General features: G+C 54.0%; 1 protein-coding gene across 1 annotated transcript; it reads left to right on the top strand.

Moving 5' to 3' along the window:
• The first annotated feature begins 3,358 nt into the window (after positions 1-3,358).
• On the top strand, positions 3,359-10,551 carry LOC149912887 (uncharacterized). The gene is made up of 17 exons (XM_090130951.1): positions 3,359-3,497; positions 3,679-3,782; positions 3,974-4,099; positions 4,306-4,385; positions 4,736-4,847; positions 5,162-5,248; positions 5,481-5,585; positions 5,828-5,977; positions 6,154-6,305; positions 7,032-7,179; positions 7,668-7,805; positions 8,136-8,312; positions 9,116-9,271; positions 9,419-9,520; positions 9,639-9,744; positions 9,983-10,042; positions 10,318-10,551. The coding sequence occupies exons 1-17, from the start codon at positions 3,380-3,382 to the stop codon at positions 10,449-10,451; spliced, it is 2,055 nt and encodes a 684-aa protein (XP_089987077.1). The 5' UTR covers positions 3,359-3,379; the 3' UTR covers positions 10,452-10,551.
• The last annotated feature ends 2,412 nt before the right edge of the window (positions 10,552-12,963 follow it).

Raw genomic sequence — 12,963 nt, 5'->3', positions numbered from 1 at the left:
ACCAGGATTCTTTTCAGAGGGCAACGCAGCCGCAGATGCGGCTGCAGGGTCCCGTGTCCTGACGATCCGAAAGGCCAGAGACCTCCACTCCACGCTTCACATAGGCGCCCGGGCACTCGCTCGAGCCTGTGGTATTTCCATTACAGCTGCAAGGGATGTGGTGCAGGCCTGCCCTCACTGTAATTCAGCTCCTGCTATTGGGGCGGGGGTCAACCCCCGCGGCTTAGGGCCGCTGCAGATATGGCAGACGGACTTTACGTGGGAGCCGCGAATGCGAGGAGACGGTGTGTGATGGGGTCAGGTTCCCTATGCTCAGGGCTTGCCAGGTGCTGTCCCATAATAGGACAGCGTGTATGCAAGGGGTGTAGACAAAGCAGGACAAGAATATTTAAGTGCCTGCTACATTTTAATAAACGCCATTTTGCTTCACCTATACTTGGGGTCTGTGTGAGCATTTGGCCCCGACCTGGTTAGGGGTCGGTTTCGCTGGCAAAGCAGCATCTTATGGGGTAGAAAACGAATGATGCAGTAACTCTTCTGGACTAGATTTGTATTTTGGTACTTAGAAAATAAAAGAAAGCAGAATCCAATGAGCAGCACACTCGGTATGCGTGAGAAGATGGGTTTGATGCCTTGATTAATTTTTGGTCATCTGGCCTTTAAATTCTCAGCTGTGAATTTAAAACAACAGAATGCTTTTAGGAATGATGATATCCATCTTAGGTTTCTGCGAGAGATGGCTGATGTAGTTGCTGAGCCACTCTCCATCATATTTGAAAAATAGTGGATGTCCAGTGAAGTCCCTGGTGACTGGGAAAATGGAAACATTACTCCCATTTTTAAGAAAGGAGAAAGGATGACCCAGAGGACTACAGGCTGGTGAGCCTCACCTCTGTGCCTGGGAAGATCATGGAGCAAATCATACTAGAAGCTATGTTAAGGCACATAAAAGATAAAGAGGTGATTTGAGATAGCCAGCATGGCTTCACCAAGGGCAGATCTTGCCTGACCAATCTGGTGGCCTTCTATGAGAGAGTGATGGCATTGGTGGACAGGGGAAGGACGACGGATGTCATCTACCTGGACTTTTGCAAAGCCTTTGACATGGTCCCTCACCACATCCTTCTCTCTAAATTGGAGAGGTGTGGATTTGAAGGATTTGAAGGATGGACTGTTGGGTGGATTAGGAATTGGCTGGCTGGATGCAGTCAAAGGGTTGTGATCAATGGTTCTGTGTCAGGGTGAAGGCTGGTCACAAGCGGTGTCCCTCAGGGGTCAGTCTTGGGATTAGTGCTCTTCAACATCTTCATCAATGCCATAGATAATGACACTGAGTGCACCCTCAGAAAGTTTGCAGATGACACCACACTGAGCAGTATAGTCGATACTAGAAGGAAGGAAGGGAAGCCATCCAGATTGACTTGGACAGGCTGGAGAAGTGGTCCCATGGGAACCTAATGAGGTTCAATAAGGTCAAGTGCAGGGTGCTTAACTTAGGTTGGAGCTCTTCCAGGTATTTATAGAAACTAGTGGAAGATCTTGAGAGCAGCCCTATGGAGAAGGAACTGGGGGTCCTGGTGAATGAGAAGCTGGATATGAGCCAGCAGTGTGCGACTGCAGCCCAGAAGGCCAACTGTGTTCTGGGCTGCATTAAAAAAGGGGTGGCCAGCAGGGAGAAGGAGGTGATTGTCCCCCTCTACTCGACTCCTGTGGGGCCTCATCTGCAGTACTGTGTCCAGACCTGGGGCCCCCAGTACAGGAAGGACATGGAGATCTTGGAGTGAATCCAGAGTAGGGCACTAAGATGATCAGAGGGCTGGAGCATCTCTTCTGTGAGGAAAGGTTGAGGGAACTGGGCTTGTTTAGATTGGAGAAGGAAGGCTCTGGGCAGACCTCAGTGTAGCCTTTCAGCACTTTAAGGGTGCATATGAACAGGAGGGGGAACAGCTGTTTACATGGGCTGATAGTGATAGGACAAAGGGCAATGGTGTTAAACAGACCCGCAGGGGAGGTATAGATTAGATATTAGGAGGAGGTTTTTCACCCAGAGGGTGGTGACACACTGGAACAGGTTGCCCAAGGAGGTTATGGATGCCCCATCCCTGGAGGCATTCAAGGCCAGGCTGGATGTGGCTCTGGACTGCCTGGTCTGCTGGTTGCCGACTCTGCCCATTGCAGGGGATTTGAAACTAGGGAGGGATCTTTAAGATCCCTTTCAACACAGGCCATTCTGTGATTCTATCATACTGTGTCAATGGCCTTACTGAAGTTGAAATAGATGACATCAGTAGCTCTTCTCTTGTCCATTGATGCACTGACATCATCACAATAAGCAAACTAGCTTGCACAAGCAGGATTTGCCCATGGTGAAGCTACATCTCCTGTACCAGCTCCCTGCCTTCCATGTGCCTTTAGCATAACTTCCAGGAGAATGTTTCATGATGTTTGTCGGCATAGAGGTCAGACTGACAGGTTGATAATTCCCAGGATTATCTTTTTACCCTTCTTAAAAATGGGTCTGATGTTGTCATTTTCCCAGTCACCTTGAGCTTCACCCGATTGTCACTTTTCCAATCTCATAGAGAGAGGCTTGGCAACTACATCAGCCAGTTCCCTCAGGACTCATCGGAACCCATGGAGTTCAGGATGTTCAGGTTCTTCAGGTGGTCATGAATCTGATTGCTGCTTACAGTGGAAGGGATATTCCTTTCTCAAACCCCTCCTATCAAAACATACATTTGAAGGCTCTGTGATGAGCAGTAATCAGAGAAGACTGAGGTAAAAATGATGTTATGTACCCCAGCCTTCTCCTTGTCAGTTCTTAGCAGCTTCCCTGTGTCACACACTAGGGAGTCACAACCTCCTGGGCTTTCCTTTTCTGGTTCTCTCAGCCCAAGTTTCCCCATTCCTGCCTTGGAGCTCACAAGCCTGTGAGCAAAACAGCTGCTGAGGTGACAGCGAAACTTTGTCTTCCTCCTCTGCTCTGCTGCGGCCACCTCTGGCCTCACAGCAGAAACAGGAAAGCCTGGGCAGTCCAGCTGCTCTCAGGCCCACTTCCAAAGCTTTCTGGATAAGCAGGCGCACACATCCCCTCCCCCTGGGGAGTCTGGTCTACGCCATTGCAACCGGGGGCCCGGAACCAGCCCCGCCCGGGCGGGGCAGCGGGTCACAGTGGGGCCCTTTGTGACCCGTCCCTGTGACACCCAGGCATAGCCGGCACCGACACGGCGGCCCCGCAGTGTCCGGCAGGACAGCGAGGCGACAGGGCAGGAGTGTGCGGGTCTGGCGAGGAGCCCCCGAGCGCAGCCCACGTCGTTTCACTCTACCCTTGGCAGTCCCACGGCTGCCCCCTCCCCACCCTCAGCCCTCATCCCACAGGATGGTGTGGAGACTTCCTAGACGCCCCAGGGTGGCCTGGGCCAAGAGTGGAGCTCCCAAGGAGAGCAGACCTCCATCGGAGCCCTACGAATTGACTGAGGTGCAGTCATTCCATGGTGGTGAGTGAGGGTCCCCAGCGGGGTGGGCACGGCTGGGGCAACGAGTGCCCCCTTGTCCTGACAGGCACGGGCAGGCTGCGCCAGGGGAGCGGGCCCAGGGCTGGAGAGGGCAGAGCTCCTTCCTCTGCTCGCGCCTGCCTTTGGCCCCTCTACAGCACTGCTCACTCTCTTCCTTGGTTAGATGCTGACAGCCTGTCTCTCTCTGAAGAGCAGAATGAGGAGATAGGGGAGAATGAGAAGGAGGCCATGGAGAAAATAGAGTACTACCTCCAGAATACAAAAAAGGTAAACTCTCAGCTGTGCCTGCATCCCCTGATGGTCCCTCTGGCTGTGCCTTCAGGCTGCAGGAGGGATGCTGGCTGGACAGAACTGCTGCCCTCCAGGCGTCCCTCACTGCTCCAAACCCAGCGATGCTCTGGGCCTCCTGGACACGGCTCTCCCAGCTCACACTCCCTCCTTGTCTCTGTGGTCCCCAGAACAACGTGCTAAAGATGGTGTTCCTGGAGAGCATCTGCGCCATTTGCAAAGTCGACAATAACAAGGCTTTGTGTAAGAAACTGGCTGTTTTCTGCCGTGAAAATAAGTTGGCAAAGAAAGTCAAGGTGAGGGGATGATACAAGGGAGGTGTCAAAGCCACCCAGGGACTGGCACCCTGAGAGGCAGGGCTGGGCAGGGGGACTGTGGGTATCACTGAGATCTCAACAGCGGGACGCAGGGTGCCTCTGCGTTCTGGTGCTTGGTGGGGGGCACTGGGGCTCCTGTGGCCCTGCTGGCCAGCGTGAGGTCCTATCCCATTTCTGCTCTGCAGGAGCTGCTGGAGAATGAGTCAACGTACCAGCTGCGCACAGCAGTGCGGTACCAAGCCATGCTTGCGATTGCCGCCATGAGGTACCAGCCCCGCCCCTGGTTTTGCCACCACATCCCCAGGGCACGATCCTGGCAGCCCTGACCCGAGCCAGGAGGCATCCCCCATGTGGGCAGGGAGGCCCTCAGCTCTCCCCTGCCCTGCGCTTCCCCAGACGTTGGAGGAAGCCCTGAAGCTCCCTGCACAGTCTCAGCTCTTGCCCCAAAGCAGGAGGCGTCAGGACTGTCCTCCGGCCAGGGCCAGCCCCGTGGAGGAGGTGCCTCCCAGCAGGGCTCCACATTCCTCCCAGGAAGCCCTGCCCAGGGGAGGACCTGTTCCACCCCTGTCTCGGCATCCAGGCACTGCTCCCAACACACAGTCTCTCTGTTTGCAGCAGAGTGAAGGCGATTGCACAGGATGAAATAAGATCTCTTTTAAATGCGTGCTTCAAAGCCATCTTCTACCTTCCACCGAAACAGGCCTTGAACATTCACCTCTACAATCATGTATGTATACCCGGTGAACTACTGGAGATCCCACGCCTCTGGGATTATTCATATACAGAGATTACTAATGAACCTTGCAGCCAGCCTCTTGGCTCTACTCCCCCAGAACCTCCCACCCTCTCCCCCTTCCCTCTCACTCTTGCCATGGGCCTGGCAACACCCAATGCTCACAGCCCGGTCTGCTCACAGCAGCTTTGCGGCCACGGGGCCTCTCTCTCCCAGGCCTTTCTGTGTAGACAGAGAGGTTCACAGCACTTTCCTTGAGGTGACAGGGAGGTCTGAAAGACTTTCACAATCTGTTGTTCTCCTTGCAGACCATACATGCTATGGACAACATGCTGCAGATCTTGCTGGTCACCAATCGTACCTCCAGCAGTGAGGAGCTGCGGAATACCTTGGAGGTCTGTCTCTTGCACATCTCTGCCCCCAGAGTCCTCTTTGATAGAGTAACCGCCCCCTGCATAGGAACAACATGGGCAGTAGCAGAAGCCTGCAAGGGACCTCAGCGGCAGTAGTCCCAGGAATGGCTTGGCTTCAGCCCATGGGAAGCCTGGATGGATGCTATGATTCCAGGCAGGAGTTCAGCAATACTGCTTCTGCTGGAGTGGGCATCAGTAGTTTCTCTCTTCACAGCTGCTGCTACACTTTGCCAGTAGCCAAAACAAAACTATGCAGGCAAGGGCCATGGAACGACTCTGGAAGCTCAGCAGTTTCATCGCCAGCAATTCCTGGCAGGAGGTAAGGAGCCAGGAACTTTCCAGCCAGGCTGTCTCCCCTTCCCTCCGTCCCAGTGCAGCCTACGGCTCAGGAGTACCTGTAACACAAGCTTGGGCACAGCTGGGAGACGAGTCTTTGGCATGCATTTACCCTGAAGCAAGGGTCTTCATCTTTCCTTTTCCTCTGGTCCTCCCACTCCACACCCTGTTCTCTCACTCAGTTTGACACGTCTCCTCCTCCCCATTCCTTCCTTCTCGCCATAGCCATTCGCAAAATCCCTAGAGCCTTCTCAGAGGACAGACATCGTCTGCATGACCCTTGAGAGCATTGGAGAGTGCTGCACTGAGGACACAGAGTGGGCCAACTTGATGCTGAATGTGATTCTACAAGACCCTGCCACCTGGATGATGGATGTAAGGAGCCTCAGGCTGCATTGCTGTGCCCTGCCCTGCCCTCCACAGCTCTTGGGCATCCAAAGCCATTTTAAAGCAGCAAAGAGCTGTGGGAATGGCGGTAATAGTGGCAGGGGGACAAATGGCTGCAGTACAGCAGCAGCAGCAGCAGCATTCTCCTTATGCCCTCCCACCAGGTGCCAAAGATTCTGGAATTCATCCAGAGAAGCCTGGGAAGGAAGAGCGCATCCCTTCAGCAGACCCTCTTCTCAGTGCTGGATGTGCTGACCATCCAATTTCCCAGGGATGTGCTGAGGAGCATACTGACCGACCTTCCCCAGTGTGACAGGTACCAGCCCTGACAGCCCCGCATGTTTGTTCCCTGAGAAGAGCAGGGCTCAGAGACGCTCCTGCTGCCAGAGCCAAGGAGGGCTGCAGGACACCCCTGAGGAGCAGGCGCTCCATCCCACTGTGCTTTCCAGTGCTGGTGGGCCGCTCAGGGTGCAGCAGCCAACGCTGACCATGGCAGCCCAGAGCCCCCATCAAGCTCCTGCCCTGCCCCTCGGGGAAGGCCACCTCAACCCCTCCTGCTTGCCCAGGCTGGGTCCCCCGGCCTCCTCAAGCAAACGGAGCGGCAGACCAGGGCTGCAGCACAGCCTGGGGCCTGCCGGGCCTGCCTGAGCCATGGCGCTGTGGCTGAGTGTAATGTTCTAATGGGATGGAAAACACAGCAATGACAGTGGGTTACCAGAGTCCCAGATTGCAGCAAGTGAGCATAAGCTCATGTGCAGTAGCCATGGTTGCAGACACAAAGGAAAAAGGCTGCTTAGCTTTGGAAAACCTGAGCTTTACAGGGAGATACCCTTGCTTCCACTGCTAACCATTCACGGAGGTCTGGGAGAAGATGGATCCTGGCTCCACCCCCTCAGGTGACTCAGGTGCATTTCTTGCACCTGAGCTGCCCTGGGTTGGCCCTGCCTTCCACCAAATGCTCAGTCACCATTTCAGGCAATGACTTAGCATTTCTGCTACACTGAGGCAGCCCTGCTGACATAGCATTGCTCTTTCTTTGTAGCACCACCCTGGACATCTGGAAAAGAATGCTTTCCTTGACAGCAACTTCAGAGGGGATCTTGGAAGAACTGTGCAGCATTCTCCAAGACAGCGAGCTGTGTGGGACCTTTAACGTCGCCACATGGGTGTTGGGCCTCCTTCGCTTCACTGTGAGTTACCAGAGGTGGCACCGTGCTCTTCTTCAGGGCTCTCTTTGCCCAGATCCCTGCCTCGCCCTGCCTTGCTCCCAGACTGGAAAACTGGGGCAGGGCAGTAGCAAAGTTGGGGCCATGCCTGGGGTCAGCGACAGGCAGGGACTCCGCACAGGCTGAGCAGGCTGCAGGCCAGGGAGAGGAAGAGCTCATGGCCACCCACGTCTGGTGCCATTTTTGTGCCAGCTCCTGCTGGTCAGTCGCTCCTCAAAGGTGTGAGAGCAAGAAGGGGGTCAGAGGGCAGGAGGAGAAGGCCCAAAAGCCATCCTGTGTTGTGCTGGGTCTGTGGCAAAGAGGGACCGTGGGGCCCTCCAAAACCACTGCTGTCCCCAGACCAGCCAGCGCAGCCCCAGTGCCTTGCCCTGAGCTGCCAGAGGAGCCAGGGGCTGCAGGGTGCAGGGAGTCCTGCTGCCTTTGCCTGGCTCTCACTGCTGCCTTTGTTTCAGGTCATGCATCCCACTGAAGAGAACCTGCGAGAGCTGTGTAACCCAGTGCTGCTCCAGTGGCTTCTCAAGATTCAAAGCCTGCCGCTACTCTGGCTGGTGCTCAGAGGCCTTGTCCTGCTGTCCGAGAGACCTGAGACGGTGAGCAGGACCTAGTCAAATGAAGCCCTCCTGCTGGCAGCCTGGCGCTGGGGTGGTGGGCAACATTGTGCCTTGGCCTTGCCTGAGACTCAGGAGTTGGGGTGATGGCCGTGGTGGGGCCTGGTGCTGCCTGGGGAGCTTTCCAGGAGCTTTCCAGATGGGTTACCTGGGGGCCTGTTGGAAAAGGGGGTGGCTGAGCAGAGGAAACGGATTCCTTGCTCTCCTGCCCTCCGTTCAGTGGCAGCTGCCAGCAAGCAAGGCATGTGTGTGGTGCCCTGTTATCAGAGCCATTGCCCTCTTGATTCAAAAGAAACTATGTGTTTTGTACAGGCAAGAAGAATAAGGGACCTGCTGCCAGGTGTCATGAAGACCCTGCAGTTTGGCAACACGCCCATTGCTCTGAAGGTGCTGACTATCTTCAGAAATGTGATGACTCATCTGGGCAAGAGTGAGGCCACTGCCATTGCTGTAAATCTGGCTGAGAAGCTCCTGCCTCTTTTCAATCATGTAAGTCAGCTGCGAGAGGCTGAGCTCTGCGCATGCATGCTCAGCCTTCTGTCTTTGTTCCTCTGGACCCTTGTGGGATATCTGCCGGGGTCTGCAGCCCAGCCAGCCTTCTCCCTGTCAACTTGGTTGTTGGAAGTGGTTTGAGGCCCCTGTGCTGGGGCCCAGCCTAGCTCCTGTGCAAAGCATCTTCTGCCAAGGGTGACTTGGAGACTGCTGAGTGCTTCCTTTGCTACCAGTGCCATCCCCAGGTCCTGTAGCAGGGAGACGGAAACCAAACAGGCAGCGTGTGCCCCGGGGGCATTGCCGAGGGCCAGCCCTGAGTCCCCCTTGTCCTGGTGCCCAGGGAGCTCTGCTTTGAGCTGGTGGGGTGGCTGGGGGAGCGCTCTCAGGCACAGGCACCCTGTGCTGGAAACTTGTTGCACTGCTTTGTACAGCCACGAGGTGCCTTTGTGTAGTATGTGATTCCAAAGCTGCTCCCTACAGATCAGCCACACCTATGCTCATGGTCACCACAGGCAGTGAGAGTGTTGCTGAGGTCCTCCTTCTCCCTCAGGTGGCAAGTGAAGTGCGAGAAGGCTCCATCTGGTGCCCAGGGAGCTCTGCTTTGAGCTGGTGGGGTGGCTGGGGGAGCGCTCTCAGGCACAGGCACCCTGTGCTGGAAACTTGTTGCACTGCTTTGTACAGCCACGAGGTGCCTTTGTGTAGTATGTGATTCCAAAGCTGCTCCCTACAGATCAGCCACGCCTATGCTCATGGTCACCACAGGCAGTGAGAGTGTTGCTGAGGTCCTCCTTCTCCCTCAGGTGGCAAGTGAAGTGCGAGAAGGCTCCATCTGCCTCTTCAAAGATTTGATGGACACTGTAGAGTCGTGTCAAAAGAGAAAAATGAAGGAGACTGTGCGCAGCGCCCTGCTCCCTCTGGTCTTTCGGATGAGTGATGAGACCCCGAGCATTGCCAAGGTATGAATTTCAGACCTGACCAATATGCAGGCAAGGGTGTGCTGACAGTCCACGAGTGGCCTAGGAATTGAGGGCAAGTTTGGCAAGCATTCGAGCTCTTGGGATTTGTGTCTGTGGTACCATTTCCCAATGCCAATTGCTTTGTAGGCCTCTGGGGAAACCCTCGTAGCGTGTGCAAAGTTCCTGAAGTGGAAGAACCTCAAGCGCCTGGCCAAAAGAAAGAATAAAATGGAGATCAAGAAGTGTTTGGTAAGGACAGCCACATAGCCCCCATACCAGTGCTGCGGAAGGAGATGCTGGCAGAAGGAGCTGCACCAGCAGCTGCAGAGAGTCTGCAAGCCCTATGTTTGTTTGTGTTCTTCTCCAGCTGCAGCAGAACAGGCAGATGGCGGATAAATATCTTTGGCAGAATCTGTCATACCTGAAGGATTATTCTCAGGTGTCTTTGCGATATGAGGCTGTGGAATTCATTGGTGAGCCCAACCCTGGGTCCCTCTTTGGGCCCTGCCCTGACAGCCAGGTGCAGCCCTGCAGCCCCCAGATACACCTTGCCCACGCTAGTAGCCCCGATGGGGGCCTTGCTCAGGTCCGCTCTTGGGCACCGTCCCTGCCTGCGGGAAGGGAGGGGAAGAAGCAGGGCTGGCGGGGCTGCAGTCTGTGCTCCTGGCGGCGTGTTGGGGAGTGGGGGTCTGATGAGAGCTCTTTCCCTAGGGTTGGCTATGCAGCACTCCGGGGAACAAAGTCAGGAGAAACTGAATGCAATCTGCCGTGGTGAGTGAGGGCAGTGCTGCGTGTGCTGGGGCTGGGTGCAGGGGGCAGAGCCTGGGCAGCGTGCAGCTGTGCTTTGGCCAACTGCAAAGAAATGCTGCAGAGGCAGAGGAACATTCCTGGCGCAGGTGGGGCGCTCCTGAGCAGTGGCTTCCAGCTCAGTCTCAGGTGTTCCTCCTGGCCAGGAAAAACAGTGGTTGGGGCTGGCATGGTCTGGAGGGGATGCTGGTGGCCCTCTGCAGCTTGCGGGGTTTCATATCTGCTCTCTTCCGTTGCAGCCCTCTGGCCTGTTCTACATGACGCCCACCCGCCAGTCCGTTCTGTGGCAACTGAAATAATCCAGAGATGTCAAAGGCAGCAGGCAAAACCACGACGGAGCTGGCTCGCAGCACTGTGCTGCTGGCCCTGCTGAGCCATCTGTCCTTGTCAACATGACTCTGATTAAGACTCGGATTACAAAGCCATTCCCTTGCATGGGGATACAGATCCATTGGTTGACTGGACAGTCAGCAACAGCATGTAGTTCCACTGACGGCCATACCAGATCGTTAAGCATCGCTCCTAAGGACCATGGCTTTTCTTCAAGGTCTTTCCAGGCCACCACTCCATCTGTGTGCAAAACAAGACTGTACTTCATGGCGGACATGGAAGAGCAACAGGTAGGGCTGGCATGGTCTGGAGGGGATGCTGGCGGGTCTCTGCAGGTCGGTCGATTCCATCTCAGCTCTGTTTCCTTCTGCCGCAACCCTCTAGCCTTTGGAAGATGATGCCCACCTGGCAGTCCACTCTCTGGCAGCTGGGACAGTTCTGGTGCCGAGAATTCAAAGGCAGCAGTCAACATCACCATTGGACTAGCTTGCAGCCCTTTCTCTCTGCCCCTGCAAAGCCATCCATCGTCAGCAAGATGACTCGCATTAAAACTTGGATCCTTGCAAAACTTGGAGGCTTGCAAGCTGTCCTACAGACCAAGTCTTCACTTTCCTGCTCAAGCAGGAAGTAAGGAGAAGTACTTACAACCAGAGGATGAAGAGAAGAGAGTGTAGCAGAAAGCAATCCAGATGGCCAGGGGGCTGAGAAGGGATCCTTGTAATCATGGCAGCTACCAAATAAGAATCAATCAATCTATCAATAAATTTTAAAAAATTTCCTCCCCACAGCGAAGTCTTTGGATTTCATTTGCCCAGCAGTCCCAAACTGTCCTCGTCTTTCACACAGAAAGCAGCTACCGAGGTGAGAGGAGGATTTGTTGGCTCCTGGTAGCAAGTATGAGCGTACCTTGAGGCTGCGCTGTTCATGCTGATGTGTCAGCTGGTTTCACTGCCACGTCTTACAGGTGCCAGGTAATCACACTCCACTGCTCCAAAAGTGACGCCGCCTATGTATTTCCATGGAAACGACAGCCAATATCAGGAGCACAGTAACACTGTTTCACTGAGCAGTTCTCAGCTACAAAATGCTACTTTTCAACACAGCCACCACCATTAGCTCAGTATTTTTGCCTGCGATGAACAAGAGCCTGCATGCCGCTCCTGTAAATCTCTTCACCAGTGGAGTTGCCTCGCTGTCTCTCTTGCCACTGCTAAAACGCACCACCCACCACCTCACTGTGCTCTCACATATGGGCTGGTCTCCATAAGCGTTCCGCAAGCATCGATGACCGTCAGTGGGTGCCATTTTTCTGCACGGAGGAGTTCAGTTCCATACTTTTGCTTCATCCGCACTTCCATGTCAGATACCGTGCCGTCCGATTGCCCCTCTGCTGCCACGCGTCACACAGCAACAAAACATAATGGGGTATTGGTGGCAAGGTTCAACCTCTACTGCCACACCACCAACATCCGCCTCTGGTGTTGTGGGCCAACAGCATAAAATAGGAGGCATTACTTTCAGAGCAGCCCTCATTAAATACACAATAACATAAGGCATTTGAAGTAACAAATCTCACTTCAATTTTTAATGTGGTGTATTAAAACATATAAAAAAGAGAGAAACAAAACCACAAAACCAGTGGGATACGTGACCTTGTTTTTGGGAAACTAGCAGATCAGTCTGGTCTGATGGCAGTGGTTGCCATTCTCAGTGAGCTCTCAAGGTGTTTGTCACAGATTTGTGATGGAATTTTTCTCTTCCGGTGCTTCATCCTTGAAAACAGTAGTTCACAAACGTACTGCCAAAAAGAGGTGACACGAGCAAGGAGTGTCTGCGAAGTGAGGGATGTTTCTCTGGTAAGAGAGGACTTGTAAGAGTCTGGTAAAGAAGCACGGTCAGTCTTTTAATTACAACTCTAGATATTCCAGTTCCAAATTTGCAAGTAATGTATTTACATCAGTGGAATCATAGCACTGCAGAATGTCAGAATCACAACATCATAGAATGATCTGGGTTGAAAAGGACCACAGTGATCATCTAGTTTCAACCCCGCTGCTATATGCAGGGTCGCCAACCACCAGATCAGGCTGCCCAGAACCACATCCCGCCCTGAATGCCTCCAGGACTGGGGCATCCAAGCTCCTCTGGGCAATCTCTTCCAGTGCAGCACCACCCTCTGGGTGAAAAGCTTCCTCCTAGTATTTAGCCTAAATCTCCCCTTTAAAAAGTCTCAGTTTAAAACCACCCCTCTTTGTCCTATCACCATCCACCCATGTAAACAGTCCTTCCCCTTCCTGTTTATGCACACCCTTCAAATAGTGGAAGGCCACAGTGAAGTCTCTCCAGTGCTAAACAAGCCCAGTTCACTCCTTAAAGAGCTGCCAGCTCTATTCTGTCCCTAAGCCCTTATGGACAGTTACCCAGGAGATCCAATCCAGCAATTCCTTGACCTTGAGCTGGACTTTTGCTCTCCTGAAGTTCAGGGTCCTGGCTCTACTTTTTGCCTGCATTCTTCAAAATCACAAACTCCACCAGGGCTCGACCATTACAGCCCT

The sequence above is a fragment of the Phasianus colchicus genome, chromosome Z (genome assembly GCF_987193195.1).
Source record: "Phasianus colchicus chromosome Z, bPhaCol1.hap1.1, whole genome shotgun sequence".
NCBI lineage: Eukaryota > Metazoa > Chordata > Aves > Galliformes > Phasianidae > Phasianus > Phasianus colchicus.
The sequence above is the reverse complement of the archived record's forward strand: the minus strand, read 5'-3'. Positions and strand labels throughout refer to the sequence as shown.